The sequence below is a fragment of the Thamnophis sirtalis genome, unplaced genomic scaffold, assembly GCF_051295495.1.
Source record: "Thamnophis sirtalis isolate CommonGarterSnake01/CBP01778 unplaced genomic scaffold, rThaSir2_p1.2 scaffold_4, whole genome shotgun sequence".
Lineage (NCBI taxonomy): Eukaryota > Metazoa > Chordata > Lepidosauria > Squamata > Natricidae > Thamnophis > Thamnophis sirtalis.
Genome location: NW_028261384.1, coordinates 12,353,572 through 12,373,626, shown reverse-complemented (window position 1 = coordinate 12,373,626; position 20,055 = coordinate 12,353,572). Strand labels below are relative to the sequence as shown.

The window sequence follows — 20,055 nt, the reverse complement described above, 5'->3', positions numbered from 1 at the left end:
CTCACATCCTGCTTTATTGCAATTAGTTGACAAAGACATAATTACCCTAATCAGACCACCACAGGTTCAATGACATCTTACTTCCTTGAAAAGCTATAAACAGAAGTGAGTTAAACAGAGAGAGTACCAATTTGTTTTCTGCACTACTATTTACAAAGCAATTTGAATTCACCTGGCTTCACTGCATTCCAAAACGAAAAGGTATTATTTATATCACACACATAATCAAGCAACTTTTATTATGACAATACAAATTCAAAAATTGGTAGGGAAAGGAATAGCAATGTTATTTATTTCTGTCTTTTTATATATTTTTATCTGTTCTATATTGACTGTTTTGTTGTGCATTACCCAGAGCTGCCTTTGGAGAGAAGGGCAGCTATACACATTCAATAAATAAATAGTGATATTGTATTATTGAATGCATGTACTTTGCATTTACTACTGTTCATGTTTTAGAACCATAAAAGTGTTTAAAATATAATTATATTTCTGAAGACAAAGTAGTGGCATATTTGTCAGTCTTCAATATTCCAAACTTTCTACACTATTATGGATCAATAAACTTGATTAACACCTTATCACAAAACAGATTAACTAAGAAGTACTTTTACAGAAACATGCAAGAGTGGATCAAAATAATTCTGTGTAATGAGGTACATGAACTCACGTATCTTTTTACACTTACCTGACTTTTGGCACCATCATTCGATGCTGCACCATCAATGTATGGCAAATGGAAGCCATCAGAGTGAAGACTTCTTCACTAGCTGAATCTCTCCAAACCATGTTTAGCAAGGTATTTGTCTGTTGCTTTGTGTCCAGCTTTGAAAGACACTCCTCAGTTATATATTGGACTGATATTCTTCCATCACCCTGTAAAATTAAATAGGGGTGGTTACATTTTAAATTGGTCAAACTGAATTATTTCAAAATTAAAGACAATGTATGAAAAATACTTCAGAATGAGCCTTTAAGACTCTTAAAACAAGCAAGAAGGACTTAACAGAATAGGTTCCTTCAATTCAGGTAATTTTCAAAGCAAAGTTCATAATAAAGTACATCCAAAAGTTTACATATAGGGAAGGAAGTTATATTATAGCACTAGCAATAGCACTTATATACTGCTCCATAGTGCATCACCGCACTCTTAGAGTAGTTTATAAATGTCAGTATGTTGTCCCCAACAATCTGAGTCCCCATTTTCGACCTCGGAAGGATGGAAGCTGAGTCAACCTTGAGCCAATCAGAATCAAACTCTTGGCAGCCGAGCAATGAGTTAGCCTGCAGTATTGCATTCTAACCACTATGTCACCATGGTTCATTATAGATTACTTCCAGCAAATAATATATGGAATAGCATGTTAGTTAGTAATTCTCAGATTTGAACAACATGTTAAAAAAATATTTAACATTGACTTTTCTTCACTATTTGAAATCAGCAAATAAGAAAGGCATTTCTAGATCCATACAAAGTATAGTGATGGTTTTGTTCACAATCTACAGGCGAACTTTCATTAAACAAATGCTAAATTCAGTGCCACTTATTAAAATTCCATTCTTTCACACAATAAACCACAAAATATTATTGCAATGTTGATTGCAATCATGTCGTTATATAAAACTTATTGTCAGCATTCTACAACATCTGGAAATGAATACTGTGTACCAACACAAATATACAGTTATGCTTTTTCTTTTTATCCCACTAAATATAGGAAATAAATTGTCCAATTATCAGCAGAACCAAAGGTAATATAAAGTGTACTATATTTTGAAAGAAAGAAAGAAAGAAAGAAAGAAAGAAAGAAAGAAAGAAAGAAAGAAAGAAAGAAAGAAAGAAAAGAAAAGAAACCCCTTAAGTTTATAGCAATGAAGTTTGATCATCTTAAGTGGTGCCATTATATAATATTCTACAATTACTTTAATAAAAGTACCCAGGAAGCGTTTGAAGAATTGAAGCTGAAGTACTAAATTCTTCTCCGAGAAAGAATTTTGACCTAAAATAGCAGGTGTGCGACTATTATTAATTAGAAGCCATATTTCCACCATCGAAAAACTGACAAATACTTCTTAGCTATTATGTTCCACTGTTTTGCTAAGATGTTGAGAGAACCTTATGTTTATTTCTACTCCAAACTTTTAAAAAAGTACATTTGAATCCTTTCAAGACTTTTCTCCCCCACACGGAATTGTTTCTAAAACCTTCATAGATTTTAAACTTGTTTTCATGTGCTCTCCACAGATAATTTTTAGACTGGCTCTACAAAAATATTTAGGAGTTAGAAGCAACTTTCAAGGACATCTGTCAGAAGTAATCGTCTATTGAAAAGACTGGTTATTGTAGCTCCCTTTTCCATTTTTCTATTAAATTATTTTACTGTTCCACCTCTAAATCTCTATTCTGCAAAACTGGTCAAAAGATCTTTACCCATTTAATTGCATGCACATGATGCAGTCATCTTTCCCAAGAAATCAACGAGTTTTCTATTGCACAAAGTGCTATTGCCATAGTCATTATTTTAAGGTTGAGCATTTAAACATCAACTACAAAAAAGTTGGAACAGAACAGAGAATAAGAATTAGAAATAAATAGAAACAGAATAGGAATAGAATAGTTGGAAGGGTCCTCTAGCCCAACCCCCTGGCTCATGCAGGAAACCCTATACCGTTTTAGACAAATGGTTGTCCAATCTCTTCTAAAAAACAAAATACTATTTGCAAACACTAACAAAAATAGGTATGTGAGAATACATTTAAACATATAACTACTAGGTACTTGGAAATTCTCTTTCAAGAATTAACAAGAGGGTATGTGCACTTTATCTAGATCTGCAAATGGGCCTAAAAAACTGTGACTGCCATTACCATTTTTTCCACCAGAGGCAGCTGCTGAAACAAGTAGCCAATATTATTTACTTTCCAGGCCTCTGCACAGTATCAAACAAAGGGCTACTTCTGAAGATACTGCAGAGACTGTAGCTGGAATTAACTGAAAGTAAAGACCAGTACCTTTAAAGGGCGTTTAAAGCCATGGCCTTAAATCTCCGTCCATACAACACATTCCTGCCTTTATACTAAAATTTGCTTTGGGAATCTTTCTCAAAGACCCATGAAACTAGTGTGCACCTATGCCTACACCTACAGTTAGTATTTTAGTATTTAAGCAAATACTGGGCAATATTCTTCTCAAGAATGCCTTTGACATTGAATTTTTACATCGACAGAGTGGTTTAATAAAGTATCTATCATGACACAATAATCTTTTATCGTTCTTACTTTATCTCTCGCCTCTCCTGTGCATTGTTTTGGGAAGAAACAGGCCTACAAAGATCTTTATATTATCTAAAACAGGAAATAAGGAGCTTACGGGCATGGATGACATCTTACTAATTTCTTCATCTTCAGAGTCACTTGCCGAGTCCTGACAATCTGTACCTGACATTGAGACAGGTAACTGAGAAAGAAATGACTGGAGCACCCGCAAATACACAAGCAGCCCTTCTTCTGAAAGAGAACCTATGAAGGAAAACATAATTAATTAAGCCCATTCTGTAGAATACACAAATACTGAAGAAAAGTAATTTAAAAATTAGCATATTCTCATCATCATCTCAGCATATACATGTTCAGAATACTGCAAGAAAACCCCAGGGAAGTTCTCGTGTCTTCTTACAGCTGCAATGGCATTGTGGCTTGTAAGAAAAGAAGCACGGGGTGGTAAGCGAAGTGCCATTTCGAATGATTGCATGTTATACAGCAGGTTTCCCAACCATGGCAACTTTTAAGATGTGCTGACTTCAAACTCTCAGAATTCATGGCTGCGTTAAAGTTGCCAAAATTGGGAAGTCTTGCTTTAGAGTATATATTCGAAGTGGATTAAGGCTGTTTTACATACCTAAGTAAGTTTCTCCAGCTATTAGAACAAAGTAAAAAAGCCAAGGAGCTCTCTCTCTTTCCCTCAAATGACCACTTTCTGTGAATAATAGTGCATTCAGAAAGAGTTCGTAGGGAAAACAGGTTTCTCCATCCACAAGTGCTGGAATGATGAAATGGAATATCTGGTCTGTAAAAGGTGCTGCCAGGAACTCTTCTGTAAAAGCAGCGAACACCTGTTGCCTGCAGGAGAGAAAGAATACAGTTTCTAGTAATGCATATAATATGAATTAAGCTTGCAAGCTGCTCAGCACTCAACACTTCCGGGCAGTTTTAAATCATTCATACATTCAATCAATCAATCAGTTTATGTAGCCAACCCAGCTCAACAAGTGACTCTGGGTGGCGAAAAAATTAAAAAATAAAACAGAAGTATAATAAACTAATGGCAGAAGAAGACCGAGTGGCCTTTAGCATCTGCCCTTTGAAATTTTTTGTTTTCTATTTATTTGCTTGTTTGTTTATATTATTTTAATTTACTTTTATTTTATTTTTTAAATTTTTGTCAGATGATGAACATGTGTTTATCCCAAGGATGTTTAAACTCAGTTATTGATGACTGACCCACTATCTCTGCCGGAAGTTGGCTCCAAGCTTCCACTACTCTTCCTGTGAAATAATACTTTCCATAAAGTATTTTAAAACTACTTTTTAAATAAAAACATGAACAATTAAAATACCATTGCAGATGAGAACAACCTCTGGATAAACACAGGGCCCAGTCCTAGGCCCAAGGCTAGGTCTCTAATAATTTATGAAAAGTCAGCAGGCTTCAATTTTATTCCTGTAATCCTTGGCTTACAATCATTTATTTAGTGACCTTTCAAAATTATAATGGCACTGAAAAAAAGTGATTTATGCCTGTTTTTCACATGACCATTACAGCATTCTCATAGTCACATGATCAAAGTTCAGCTGCATGGAAAATGACTCCTATTTAAGACAAACAAAATCAATGGGGAAGCCAGATTCATTTAACATCCGTGTTACTAATTTAACAACTGCAATGATTTACCTAATAACTATGGCAAGAAAGGTTGTAAAATGGGGCAAAACTTACTTATCAAATGTCTCACTTAGAAACAGATTGTTTGGGCTCAATTGTGGTTGTAAGTTGAGGACTAGCTATATTAATGGTCAAAAGACCATAATCAGTATAAAATAAAAATAATACAGGAATATTACTAAAAATAACTTAACTAAACTTTCATTCTGCCTAGCTCTCAACAACTCTGGGCAGCTTTAAATCTATCTATAAGCCATAACTATTAAAAAACAAAAATAGGATAAAGGAATATTAACAAATGCAAAATAAAATCAATAAAAGATTTAAGAATACTTAGTCAAGTACAATATACGTCCCAAGTTATTTATTCCAGCACTAGACTCAAATCCTCTTTACAATAATTGCCATTAAAGAAAATTTAGCAACCTTTCGGGTTATTTGCAATATAATAAATTTATAGCTCTCAGCATGTTTTACCATTAACAGTGGACTTTTTAAAAATTAATTCTACATACTATGTTATGCCTCAAAACTATACTGAATAACTACTTTTATGAGTCCACAAATAAACAATAAAATCAAAATATTATTCAAAAAATCTGAACTAATTATTTCACAAGGCTTCCTATGCTTGCTCCATTGAAGTATCATTACTTTTCTTTGTATTATGACAATATGCAGAAATATTAAACTAGTTTGCTCCCATAACATAAAATCCTCACCTAGCAACTTCAGGACAGGAACTATAATTAAAGTGCAATGGCTTCAGAACATTCTCTAAAAATATTTTTGCAATAGGAACCCGAGAGACATCAGAATACTCAATACTTGATGGAAGCTTGTTATTTATTAGGAGATAAAGAGATCTGTAGTATCCTAAAAGAAAAGGACAACTTAATAAAGGCAGTGTCAAAACATTTCTGCCGATTTATTTTAAAGTAAGCCATTCAATACATTTCAATGGGGTAACTGCAGTATTTGCAGTATTACTATTGCAGTAAGCACAGTAAAGCAATTAATAAGGTAGGCTTCATGGTTCGAGTTTAGAGCAAAATAATAGCCCAGTTATAAGCCTGTTTAACAGAGTTAATTCAGCCATACTCACTAGATATATACGATTACGAATGTAGCACTAGTCATAGTGAAAAAGTAATTTTTTTAAAAACTAAAAATTTAAAAAAATGAAAGCTAGTTATAAAACACCAGGAAGTTCAAAATATTTCATTATACAAGGATTACTAAAACATGCAGTATTTAATTTAGAAATGGTGCAGGAAATGACAGAATGTGATTCATTTAATTGCTATAATTTGCAATTATTACAAAGTATCTCCAATAAATATGTAGTTCAACATTCAGTATAGATCTAAAAGCTAATCACTATGCTTACCATTTTGAATCACGTAGTGCAAGATTTGTTCAATTATTGATGCAACATTGTTAGCATCTTGTAAAACAGGCAAATAGGTATTCTCAGACGAAAATACTTCAAGCATCCTCATAGGAAGTGCAACATTCAGACTGTCATCATTGCAGCTTTGTAGCAATCTGTAACAGAAAAGGCTATTTTACAAATTATAGCATTGTTTCCCTTGTAGTAATTCTTATAGAGAGTTAAATACATTTTCATACCTAATTTCTGAAAGAAACGTGAAATGAAATCAATGAAAATTAATTTCTACAGCAAAGCTGGACAATAGTGAATTGTAAGAATTCCCTTCATGCTAATCATAAATTAGTACCATAAATTATCTGAAGAATAGGGAATCTTAAAACACAAAGCCATTCTATGATACACCTATGATATTTCAAATTAACCACATGTATCATATTCTAAACCAAATTCATGGAACATATATTAATTAAAACAGCAAACTATCTTCATTTCTTTGCATATCTGTTTACCTGCAACAGAGGCCCAACAGCCTTTTTATCTGATATAAGCATGTAAATCTGTCAGGACCTTCAAGCTGCTTCACAAATTGAGAATTTTGTTTAATCAAATTTTGGCATATCCATATCTGGAAAGGAAAAAATCCACAAAGTAGGAAAATGCTCTAAAAACAGAAAATGTTGCTTTTTTAAAACCTTACAATAATGTTAATCAAACTAATAAGGACCAAATTTTAATCATAGTGTGGTTGAAATCTTCCATTCTTACTCTAAATTTCAGTATGTTAAAAATACAAAGGAAGATGAATAATTACCCAACATGAACATGTAATTCAGAATCATAAAATTCTAATTGCAATTAATAAAATTAGATATAAAAACATGGACAGTACAGGAAAAAGAGGATGCTTCCTGTTTCACTAAGTTCTAAGCTTCTTCTACATGGTTAGAACAAAGCTAGTAAACAAAGTTTTTGATATTTAATAGAAATAATGAAAAACTAAATAATGACAGGTTTTATTAGCACAGGCATGGTTTAGGCAACATTATTTCTCATTATTAAGTACAGGTAGCCTCAGGTTATGACAATTGAGCCCAAAATTTCTGTTGTTAAGCAAGATAGTTGCTGAGTTTTTCCCCATTTTATGATCTTTCTTGACGTTTTTAAGTAAATCACTGCAGTTAAGTCAGTTACATAGTTAAGTTAATTTCGTTTCCCCATTGAATTTGCTTGTCAGAAAGTCACAAAAGATTATCACATGCCCCCAGGACTACCACTGTCATAAATACATTCCAATTGCAAATCTAAATTTTGATTAAATGACCACAGGTATGCTGCAACGGCCTAAGTGTGAAAAAACAGTTACAAATAACTTTTTTCAGTGTATTGTAACTCCAAACGGTCACTAAATGAATGGTTACCTATATGGAGCTTTTGCATAGTTTTCTGAGGCATCCGAAAATTGTGTAAGCATTCTCATAGTATTTTCTGAGGCTCCAGAAACCCTGCAAGAGCAGATCCTTCTGGTATGACTTCCAAGGAGGTCCAGAGGGACCTCTTTTGTCATGGGAGGGAGAGGGCAGTGTGTGTCATGCCAGTAGAGTCAAGTTAGACATTTTCTGAATTTTTGACAAGTCAAGCCCAAAAGGTTCATTAACACTGGTACAGGAAGTACAAAGGAATCTTGGGAACCTTCACAGCATAAACATCATGAGTCCGCATAAATCTTCAAGTACCACCTTCTGGAGATGGCCAACCAATATTTTTTTTTAAATCCATAGACAGCTGGGGCAATCACCCCAAGAGAATATCAAAGACAATGGTACCTAGGGCTACTGAGAAATCCGGGAAAATGAAAAGGTTGTGACCCCTGTCTTTTTCCGATCAAAGAATATCTAACAAGCCAAAACCAAACCTACATTTGAACAACTGGATTAAGAAAATCCATTTCATCTAAGATGAAATGTCAATTATTTGAAGACTAACATGGTACAGTATTTTTCAAACCAAAAATAAAACAAAATGAACAAAGGAAGCCCTAGCTCTATCCACAAAAGGGAGAATGATGATTTTATATTTTTAAAAAATGTGAAGGAAGAGGTGTGGGAATGAGGAAAAACCCCAAATCAAGAGCACATAAAAAATAAATATAAACTCTAAAACAGGATTACAATCCAAGCTGAAAAAGAAAAAAAACAGCTCTGTGAATAGTGAGGCAAAGCCTGCCACTCTCTCAATGTCCCTGCTCTGCACCCCTTTTCTATAATCATTATACCAGGCTTCTTGCAACAGAAAAATTGCCTTCCCAAAGTCTAGCTCTTTTCTTGTTCAAACAGACAAGAAGTTACTTATGTATTACTGACACCTAAAATAATTAAATATGAGATTACAAAAAGTGAAAACTAAATGAATTATAACTACTTACCAAACGTTTGGAATCTTCATTATATCTATAGAAAAACAGAAGCTGGCGAACTAAGAGAGTCAGGTTTGCTCCAATGGCAGAGGAGCAACTTCCTCCAGATTGTGCTAAGTTAGCATAGCGATCAAATTCACTCCTCTGAATAGCATACTTAAAATTGAAAAAATAAAAGTAAAGCTAATGAAATCTTGTCAGTCATTAATTGTACAGGCAACATTTCAACAACTGCAAACTTCATTTACAGATTATTCAATTCTTACAAATATGAAAATGTCATCTTCCATATTATTTATTTTTTGTACCTTTGGCTTCAATGTTATGTATTAGGTGTTCCAATAAAAATTTGAGGATATTTGGATAACAGCATCAGACATAAATAATCTGCAATGACTGTGTAGCACTATTGTCATTTAATCAATCCTAGAATGGATACAATTCATCCAAATCCCATACACAAGCATGCAAGCTGCCTATGTATTAAAGGAGACAATCAGAGCTCATTTTATGTCAAAAAGAACTAATAATAAAACCAATCTGTGGAAAACTATTGTGATAGGTACTTGCTTTCTCATTTTACTATACTGAAATTAACAACAAAAATTCATTAATGTTGCAAAATTCCATCAAGTACTATTTTCTCCATGAACAAATGTTCTAGATGAAATCATTATGTAGCATTATAATACGATTCTTCACTTTTACAATAACGAAGATTCAGATGTTCAGGACTTCAGCTCCACTAATTCTTAGGCCCATAAGAATTCAGATGTTTTCTGCCTCTGCTAGTCATAAAAACTAAAAAGAGAGGCACCAAATCTTCCTGCACAATAGCAATAGCACTTAAGACTTATATACCGCTTTACAGCCTTCTCTAAGCAGTTTACATAATCAGCATATTGCCCCCCCAATAATCTGGGTCCTTATTTTACCGACCTCGGAAGGATGGAAAGCTGAGTCAACCTTGAGCCTGGTGAGATCTGAATTGCCAAATTGCAAACATTTGGCATCCTAATCACTGCGCCACCATGGCTCTTATAAAGATATAAAGCAATGCAATAAAAAACTATAGTGCAACTATAGAGATCTTGGAGTCCTGGTGGAAAATTACTTAAATATGAGCCAGCAATGTGCTGCAGCTGCCAAAAATGTCAATGCAATCCTAGGCTGCATTAACACGGGAATAGAACTAAAACCATTTTATAATGCCCTAGTAAGACCACAATTGGAATGCTACTTCCAGTTTTGGTCACCACAAAGGAAAGAGTGAAACAAAGATGATTAGGGGGCAGGAGGCTTAAACATGTGAAGAATGGCTACAGGAATTGGGTATGTCTAGTCTAGTGAACAAAGAAGGATTAGAGGTGCCATGACAGCAGTGTTCCAATATTTGAACGCTTCCCCAAAGAAAGGGGGGGGTGTCCCCAAACTATTTCCCAAAGTACAAGAAGACAAAACAAGAAGCAATGAGTGGAAGCTAACCAAGAAGAGAAGCAACCTAAAATTGAGAAATTTCATGACATGGAGAAAAATAAATCAGGTTGTAGGTGCTCCATCGCTGTAGACTTTGGAAAAAAGACTGGACAATCACTTGTCTGAAATTATACAGCGTCTCCTGTGTTATTTTACATCTGAACAATCTTTGTATATATCCATCATAGCAGAGCAAAACAAAACAGAATTGTTGCAGGATACAATTTAGGTCGGTCCCTAGGACCAGAGGTTTAGTCTTCTGAGCTTTTGAATCTGTGCTGGAGCCATCCTCGGGGAACTTTTCTTTACCAGAATAGTAGACATTCTGGTAGATACATTCTGATCCAGAATGTAGTAGAGAGAAGTTCTGGTAAAACTACTTATTGGAGCATGTCAGACTTGTGCTCCACCAGAATGTGGTACACATTCCAGTAGAGTACCAGTTTGACATCCCCAACATGGACCTGAAAGCTCAGAAGATAAAACCTCTGGTCCCAGTGACTGACCGAGATTGGATCCTGCAACATTATCCTGGGAAACGTATATTTGTACAGAACAGAAATGTTTTTGTATGCCAATAAATCATCTACAAGTATTTCTAAAACTTAACTGCAATATATAATTCTACATCCTGTACAGAACCCTCATGGTTGAAAAAGGCCGCCTGTTTCTTGAAAAGGAGAAATGGAAATTAGATAAGAGCTACTGTGCTCATTCACTGTCTCTTTCTAATTTATTAATATAATAAATTATTTTATATAATTATATTAAATATTATAATTATATAAATTGTGTAATTTAATTCTGAACTGCACAAAGTCTGCATGATCTGGAAAAAAGCCTATTATTAACAGGTAGAATAACGATTGTGAAAACTATTAATTTCATTTTAACATAATTTATTATAATCTACTACACAATATCAAAAATACTCAAAAGAAATTAATCATGAAAAAAACCTACTTGGTGTTTTCTGTCCCTGTATCCCCGAACAAAGGACTGTATAATGACTGCATTTTTCAGTCTTCTCCTTTCTTCCTAAGGGGATAAGTCAAAAGTCAATAAAATATTATGCACTCTAATTCAACAACTCAAAATGGCAACAATAGAGTGCCCACTATAGGAACTAACATCCTTAGTTTATTTCCTATTAGTATAAAGAGCAGTCCCTCACTTTCAGATACCAGACACCTAGAAACATTGATTCACAATATTTTTATACTGATTAAGTTGGTTCACAAAGAAATTATCCTCTTCCGATAAAAGATCAGGCTATGTTTTCAGATATTTACTCTGATATCAACTGCCTCTGAGATTGATAGTTCTTAACTAATCAACCAGCCTAGAAACTGGGAGACGCCGGAGTTATAGTTCCACCTTAGCCATGAAAGCTGGCTGGGCGACTTTGGACCAGTCCATCTCTCTCAGACCAAACCCACCTCTCACAGGATTGCTCTTGTGAGGAAAATAGGAGGGAGGAGTATAAGGTATGTTCACCACCTTATGTTATTTATAAAACTAATAAAAACAGAATATTAAACTTAATAATAAATATTTAATATTTATTAATATTAAATTAAATTCATATTAAATGAGTTGGAATGTCACATAGTTATATAATTAAATGAGTTGGAATGTCTCTATTTTTCATACTAGAGCAGTGATGGCTAAACTTTTTGTTGCTGCGTGCAGAAAGCGCACGTGCACACAATAGCACATTTGCGTGCCCACACCCATAATGCGATGCACACAACACATACCATTTCATACCTCTCACCCCTGCGCATGCACATGTGAATCCTCCATGCCCATTTTGGGCCCAGTAGGCCTCCCTGAAGCAAAAATTGGTACGGTAACCCCCCGCACCAGTTCATGTGGGCACGGCTCATCTCCTGCATACCTCGCCCCCATGCATGTGCAGCAGATACCCAAAAGTTAGCTGGCTGGTGGGAGTCACGTGCACACATGCAGTGGACATAAGGTGGGGCGACGGCTTGTGTGCCCACAGAGGTTTCTACATGTCACCTGTGGCACACATGCCATAGGTTCGCCATCACAGTACTAGAGGATGCCAACATGGGAAAACAGAAATCCCAGTAAGAATCTCATTCCTCTATTCTATAACCAAAATATTCATTTATCATCTTGATTTGATCTATTATTTATTGCACCATTATTAACTTCAGATGAGAAACACATGCAACAAGACAGACCACAGTAACAACGAGCTGCTGATTAATTTGAGCTGTATTAAAACAGAAGTCAGCTTCAAAAACAACTGATGTATGTTGTGCTGTATATACATAGGTTCATTAATTCAAGACCCAAATATAACTAGCCCTCAACTTACGACCACACTTAAGCCCAAAATTTCTTTGCTAAGCAAAGCAGTTAAGTGAATCACTGCAGTTGTTAAATGAATATGATCGTTAAGCAAATAGACTATGCTATAGACTATGCTGTTGAAAGCCAACTAGGAAGGATAAAAATGGTGATCACGATTCAATACAGTACAACTGTCATAAATACATGCCAGTTGCCAAATGCCCTAGAGCAGTGATGGCGAACCTATGGCACACGTGCTCACTCTGTGGGCTCCATTCTCCATAGGCGAACCTATGGCACACGTGCTCACTCTGTGGGCTCCATTCTCCAGCTCAGTCCACCACGACATGTGCACACACCTCCCCCTGGCCAGCTGGTTTCGGGGTCTTTGCCGCACTTGCGGGAAACTCACGAGCATGCATAGGGGCGATCGCACATGTGTGGGGGGAGCACAGGAGTGTGTGTGTGTGTGTGTGTGTGTGTGTGTGTGTGTGTGTGCTCTGTTTTTGTTACCAGGAGGCTTCAGGGAGGGCTTCCAAAGCCCAGGGAGACCATTTTTGCCCTCCGAAAGGCTCGACAAAAACCTCCAAAGCCTGGGGAAGGCAACCCTCCCATAGTGCAGAAGGCTGAGTAAGCCGCATGGGGGAGTGGGGTAGGTATTGTTGTTTGCATGCGCAGTGGGGGGAAATTGCACTGGGGGAGTGCGCATGATTTCGGCATGGAAGGGTAAAAAGGTTAGCCATCATTGCTATAATGGTCGTAAGTGTGAAAAATGGTCATGTCACTTTTTTCAGTACTGTGGTAACTTCAAACAATCACTAAATGAATGGTTGTAAGTCGACATCCACCTGTAACCATATTTCATATTTGAGGTCACTACAGCAATATTCTTACGTTCATTTGTGTTCATTTCTATTCTCACTAGACTGAATTTCTTTTTACTTTATAAACTTTGCACCATTTAAAGACGTGCTTATTTTTATCCATTCTATTCCTATAAGTGCTCAATTCAATGAAGTGACTCTAGGTTGTTTACACTTCTAAACCTATGGAGCAATTAAAATGACTTCCCAATGTTACCATAATTTTAACAAGATATATTCCTTTAATTTTCATCTAGCAGCTCCTTTTTATTGTACTTTATTTACATCATACCTCTCGTTTTCGTCTCTCCTCCTGTGTACGATGCAAAAGAGATGCCTTTTCTTCCTGGAAAAAAACACACATGATATTTATCTGAACCAATGCATTGAATTTTTATATAAACATCTTTTTAGAAGCTGTATGTCTGTATATGTGTATGTATATTTTCCCAACCCACAGAAAGGATTACAGTCATTTCAGTCTTTGCTGAACCAATTGCACCAGTAATTTCAGTTGAGTGAAAAATTATATTGCAGGTAACGTCACACATTTTTTGCAACTATATTAACTATCTATTGAAGTGGTCTCCAACCATTCTAGCTTGGCAGTCCAGGCCAACAGGGGCATACGAGTGGCAAGTACACAGGTGCGTGCATGCCCTCCTTTTGCACAAATGGAGCGTTGCACGCAATCAGCAGGCACTTGAGCTCATGTGCAAAACTCCACTCATGCAGGCAATGAGTGCTTGTGTTCATGCATGAAGCTCCATTTGCACAAAGAGTGCAGCTTTGCACATGCATGCTTGCCCATCTCTCCTGCGGTGGCCCAGTACTGAGCCACAGCTCGGGAATTGGGGAGCCCTGAGCTATTGCATTGATTTTAAAATGCATCTTCTGAAAATAGAAATGCTTGTTCTTGCAGTAGAGAAAACTGGGTTCACAAAGTCCTCTTCAATAAAGAAAGATTTTTTCCCCCTAAAATGTATGAAGGTGCTTAAGAGATTTTTTTTTTAGAGAAAAAGTATCAGCATAAAATTATTATTTCTCTTTCCATACATGGACCGCCTAGATTTGTACAATCCTGAATTCAAACCAGTCTTCTCTGCTGCACTTTATACTCTTCCTACAGTTTCCATGACAGGAAAAAGACACAGAAAACATTTCATGGTTTTAAACTTCTAAAGCAAATGTATTTGGGATGATACAATGTTAAAACACCTTCAAAATACTATTCAAATTTTAAAGAATGGGAGGAATTGGTTGCACTATTTATTATAATATTATTTGATCACATAATCATACCACTACTGATATAGACTCAGCAGAAGCAGTATTTTATCAACAAGGGACGCTCAGTAGAATATGTTTAGATGTCTTCCAAGCAACCTATATGCACTTTTGATATTAACCAGAAACCGATAAACCCCTGAGAATGTGGTGAAACTGAAATCTTTATTTCTCTCTTGAAAAGAGGTTCTACAGTATTATAAGTTTTTTTCCTTCAAAAAACCTTGCCACTAAGTACAAGTTACATTGGGAAATCAAAAAACACCCTGAAAGATGGCAATGGCAAATTGTCAAGAAATAGGCGTGACTTGTCCATTAAATCACTCAGCACTGAATTCAATCTGAAGATGTCTTTTTGTTCACATAGAACCACAAGCCTGTTGCTTGAAAGCATGTCATCAAGAAGTCAATTTAAAGCATGTAGCCAAGATTTCCTATTTTACTTTAGGGTCAAGATCATGGCCTTCCAGCCATTCACAACAGTGCTATGAGCCATAAGTCAAATACTACTATTTACTGCAAGCTGCCCATTTATAGCTAATCAAATCAAATCTTTATGATGGTCAGCATATGGCTTATTTTTTGTATACACAGTGAGATTTTGTCATCCCATGAATTATTTCAAATGAAAATGGGCCACCCACATTAGTCTGAGATTGTAAAAAAGATACTGAATGATGAGTCAGCTGGAATAGAAAAAAACTATTTAGGAGAAATAGGTTTTCCAATTTTAGTGCCTTATTCACAACTATTAATCTACTGTATCGCAGCAGAAGCTCCCTTTTTATTTTTTTAAAGATAGTCCTTTAACCCAGGTATCCCCAAACCCTGGGCCGCACCCTGTTGGGAACTGGGCTGCACAAGTGGCGGGCAAGCATGTGAGCGTACAAAGCTGCATTTGTGCAAGTGGCACAGATACACACAAAACTATTCCCTCTCCCCTCCACCTTTGGCACCGGCAGTCCACAGACCCAGAAAGGTTGGGGGGCGCTGCTTTAACCAATTTTTGTAGTTATTGTATTGTCTGAGCTCCAAATGGAACTAGTCCTTAACCTACTTTCTCCCAAACCAAAATTGAAACTGTTTTAGATTTGGATACTGCAGGAAGCCCTAAGCCACTCACAGCAAGTACAAGTGCTAGAAATGCTGGCACATCCACACTCTTCATATACCATGGGAGCATTGCAACTACCAACTAAATAGTTGGGAAAGTCTTCTTTTAAAAAGTACCTTCTACATCATATTATTTTACCGTATCATCAGTCCACACATCTTGCTATTGATCTCAGCCACATCAAAATATTATGATGATATGTTTTAGAAAGAACAGTATCAATATTAGCTTGTTTCCTGTCCTACAATAATGGCTAGGGTCATTTCATTATTTCCAAGCAAACTGAAATACAGATAGATCTCGACTTACAACAGTTCATTTAGTGACTGTTGTAAGCACTGAAAAAAGTGACTCATGGCCATTTTTTCACAACTATTCTGGCCAGGTGATCAAAGTTCAGACACTTGGGAACTGATTCATATTTATGAGTTGCGGTATCTCAGGGTCATATGATCACTTTTCGCAACCTTCTGAAAAGCAAAAGCAATGGAGAAGCCAGATTCACTTCACAACCACTTAACATCTTCAGCATTGACTTACGAATGTCTTCCGCCTTTTTTCCCACTTTTCTCGTACACTTTCTTTTTCCTTTTTCCCCTCCCTTAGTTCCAATTATTTTTTAATTTTCCTTCATATTTTATATTCTGATAAACTAATGAAATGTTGATATGACTAACTTAACAATTTCAATGATTCACTTAACATCTTCCAATTTCAATTCCAACATCTTCCAACCAATTTTGTTGTATTTAAGTACAATGACAATAAAGATTATATTTAACATCTGAGGCAAGAAATGTCATAAAGTGGGGGGAAATTCACTTAACAAATCTGGGCACAATTGTGATCATAAGTCAAGGACTACCTGTATGCATCAATGGCAAAAAAGCAATTGTACAATTCAACTGCCAACTAAAACCAAGATGGATTCAAAATCTTTTTTCCCCACAAACATTAATACAGAAGGATACTGTGAGAATCCAAAATGAACATTTAAAAATCTTTTCTAGTTTATTAATATAAATACTTCAATTTGTTTGGGTTCTTTATATTTAATGTTAGTTACATTTTTTCATTGTGCTCTTTAATTATTGGAACTTGCAGATCATTTGCACTTTCAGCTATCAGAATAGTGTCCCTTTTAGTGCAAGTTATCTTCTTCAATTTTTAAAACCATCCTCATCTTCTTCCAATGCAACTTTCCTCAATGCATATTCAGTATTTAGGTTAAATAAACAAGAGAATAAAATAAAATCCCATCTCCCTCCTTTGCTGACCAGAACCAAAGTCTCAACAGTTTGTTTGGATCGACCCATGTATATATTTTGTATGCTAATTATGCAGTGGCACGACATAAGCACGAACGTCAAAAGCACACCGACAAAACCGCGGCGCTAAAACCACAATGTCAAAAGCGCGCCGACAACAGCGCGCCGACAGAAGCGCAATTTAAGTTAAGGTAAGGTTTAGGGTTAGGTTTAGGGTTATTTTTAGGGTTATGTTACAGCGCGCTTCTGTCGGCGCGCTGTTGGCGGCGCGCTTCAGCGCTCATTCGTCGCCGCGGTTTTGTCACCGTGGTTTAGTCAGACGCGCTTCTGTCAGACGCGCATTTGTGGTGGAACCAATTATGCATGAGCACTTTTTTTAAGAAACCAGCATTACCTTTTTAGTATGATTGCATACAAGAATTGATGACAAACATATAAATCCATCTAATATGAATAAAAGATGTTATACCACTAGCCACTTTTTACATACTGATTTATTCTCATTCCACAAAGCGATATAGTATCTGTCTGATCTGATGAGGATGAAAGGATTTTTAGGTATTAGAGGTCAGTAGTAAATGATGGAATTAAAATTATTTAGAGGATTTATTACATAATGTATTTCTAATGGGCATCTGGTTCATGAAAGTGTGATTATACAACACTGCACTGAAGGTAATATTTACCCCAATTTCATTATATCTTTAATTTGTACACATTCAATTCAATATATTAGATTTATAGGCCGCCCAATCCCGGAGGACATATTATACATACCGCCTTAAAGCAGACTATTCAGTGTCAATTTTAGGTGATGATGGGTACATATGACATATGTGATCAGTTTACATAAACCAATATAGAACAATTGAATTTGTATTGTAGAGAAGTTATATTCTTTCCTATAGATAGCAATCATATAAGTAACATTCTTCACATGGACTGAAAAACAGGTGTTTACATTATGAGGCCTATCTCAGGGCTCACCAACCTTTTGAACCTCCAGGACCACTACATTCATAATTTTAAATCCCGCGGACCACTAATATGATTTTTTAAATGATAAATAGTATTTAGTGCAATATAAAATAACGGACCATCAAAATTTTCTTGCAGATCACCAGTTGGTGACCATTGCCCTAGGTGACTTCATAACAGAAGCCAGATTTGAAACAAGTTTTAACTGTGTCAAAGTTGAACCACACTATTTAAACACACACATCTAATGCAGATGACAGGCAATCTTGGTACTCTCAATAGGTCTCTCCTTTAACAACTGTAGTGATATGAATGGGCAGAAAAAACAGAGAAAACTCACTAAAACAGAGGAAATAGATCTCTTGACCTCTCTCTCTCTCATCAGCCTTTTTCAAACTGGTTTTTTAAAAAAACATTTAGAATTCAGAATTTCAACACCTTTTATTGTCTGTTGCTTAACAGGCAGAGCTTTTCAACTTCTGCCAACTTTGAGATTCCCTACGCTTCAACTCCCAGAATTCCCCAGCCAGCCTAGTGACTAGGACATTTTGGGAGCTGAAGTCCAGGCATCTTACAGTCAACCAAAGCTGAGAGAGGAACTAAGACATTTTGGAACAAATACTTAAAGTCAACCTGCCTAACCACTTCCCACCCACCCCCAATAGCCCATCAACGTATGTTTGTAAACCAGAATCTCCCCCCGCCCACCATCTCCATGAGAAAGGTCGGCAGTTCGAATCCCTAGGTCTCCTGCGTGAGCAGGGGGTTGGACTAGATGACCTCCAAGTTCCCTTCCAACTCCGTTACTAATAATTTAATTTAAATCCCCCCATAATCCAAAACATTTCCAAATACTCCATTCTCCCAGAATCCTGAGCAAAGCCCTTGGCTGACCAGGTTTTAAGCCCACCCAATTAAGGACCCTTTTCTAACTGCAAAGATCACGAGGCCGGTGAACTTAGAGGAAGGAGGGGAGAAGAAGCACAGGACCCCGACCCAGTCTGGAGAGACGATGCTTCCCATCGCCAAGCCTTTCACGGTTTCACTCAGCTCTTCCTTCCCCCGAAGAGGAAATCACCTCCGGGGAGAGAGGCGAAACGCAGCACAGCTCGGGGGCTCCGGGGAGCCTCTCCCTCTCGCTCCCCAGCCCCCGCGAGAAGCCTGAGTCACGCCGGCCTTTAGCGAGGCCTACCTTCTTGCTGGCTCCGCCGAGAGAGACCTTAGGCCTGGTCTTGAAATCCCCTTCGAAGCTGAACATGGTGCCCGGCCACTTAGCCGCCCATCCGGAGCTCGGCCCGCCCTCCTCAGCCGGACGGGGCGAAGAGCCGAAGGGATGACCTGACCTCGCTGGGGAGTCCCACCGCCGGCTAGCCTCGCCTCGTCGACCACCACGTCTCCGCCAAGTGAGGGCCCTTCCTTCGCTCCCCTTCCCGGCTTTCTTTCGGAGCACCCGGCCGCAGCAGTCCGGGACTATGAGGCTCGCGGGTCGGCCGCCGCGACTGAAGGGGCAAGCGAAGCACCCGGCGCCTCAAAGAAGATGGCCGCCGACTGCAGTTAGCACGGCGCGCGCCCACCCGGTCTGCGCATGCGCGTCTCTCTGTCTCCTCCCCACCCTCCTCCTCCCCCTCCCAACTTGAGGAAGGACCGCCTCTCGCTCCGCCTGTCGGACCGGAGGAAGAGCGACGGGAAGGCGGGCTTGGAAGGCGGGGCTGAGGCAGAATATTTTCGTAGGCCCCGCCCTTCCTTCCCTTTCCCCTCCCCCCAGCTTGGATGCTTGGCAAAGGCGAATGGGCTATCCAAGGCTCTAGACCTCATGGTGCGGATTTATTATTTTTTTAAAAAAACTTTCTCAAAGAGGAGTTTGATTTTGTTTTGCTTCTTTCTGGCAACAACCACACATCCGCCTCCTCCTTCAAAACCACACCTTGGTCCGAAATTGTGCGGGGCTTTCTGAGCAATACAGTTCTTAATTTGGCCGCCTTCGGCTTTGATT

The 20,055-nt window shown here is 37.4% G+C and overlaps 1 protein-coding gene across 1 annotated transcript in view; it reads right to left on the bottom strand.

Moving 5' to 3' along the window:
* Window positions 1-19,600, bottom strand: part of UBE3C (ubiquitin protein ligase E3C) — a 70,441-nt gene extending 50,841 nt beyond the window's left edge. Inside the window, exons 1-10 of the mRNA XM_014059248.2 lie at window positions 19,255-19,600; window positions 13,708-13,761; window positions 11,191-11,265; window positions 8,761-8,907; window positions 6,848-6,963; window positions 6,333-6,490; window positions 5,665-5,818; window positions 3,899-4,119; window positions 3,371-3,519; window positions 689-876 (exon numbers count right to left, since the gene is read on the bottom strand). Of these exons, the coding sequence (XP_013914723.1) occupies window positions 689-876; window positions 3,371-3,519; window positions 3,899-4,119; window positions 5,665-5,818; window positions 6,333-6,490; window positions 6,848-6,963; window positions 8,761-8,907; window positions 11,191-11,265; window positions 13,708-13,761; window positions 19,255-19,320 (1,328 nt within the window). The 5' untranslated portion in view covers window positions 19,321-19,600. The remainder of the gene's footprint in view (window positions 1-688; window positions 877-3,370; window positions 3,520-3,898; window positions 4,120-5,664; window positions 5,819-6,332; window positions 6,491-6,847; window positions 6,964-8,760; window positions 8,908-11,190; window positions 11,266-13,707; window positions 13,762-19,254) is intronic.
* Between the last annotated feature and the right edge of the window lie 455 nt (window positions 19,601-20,055).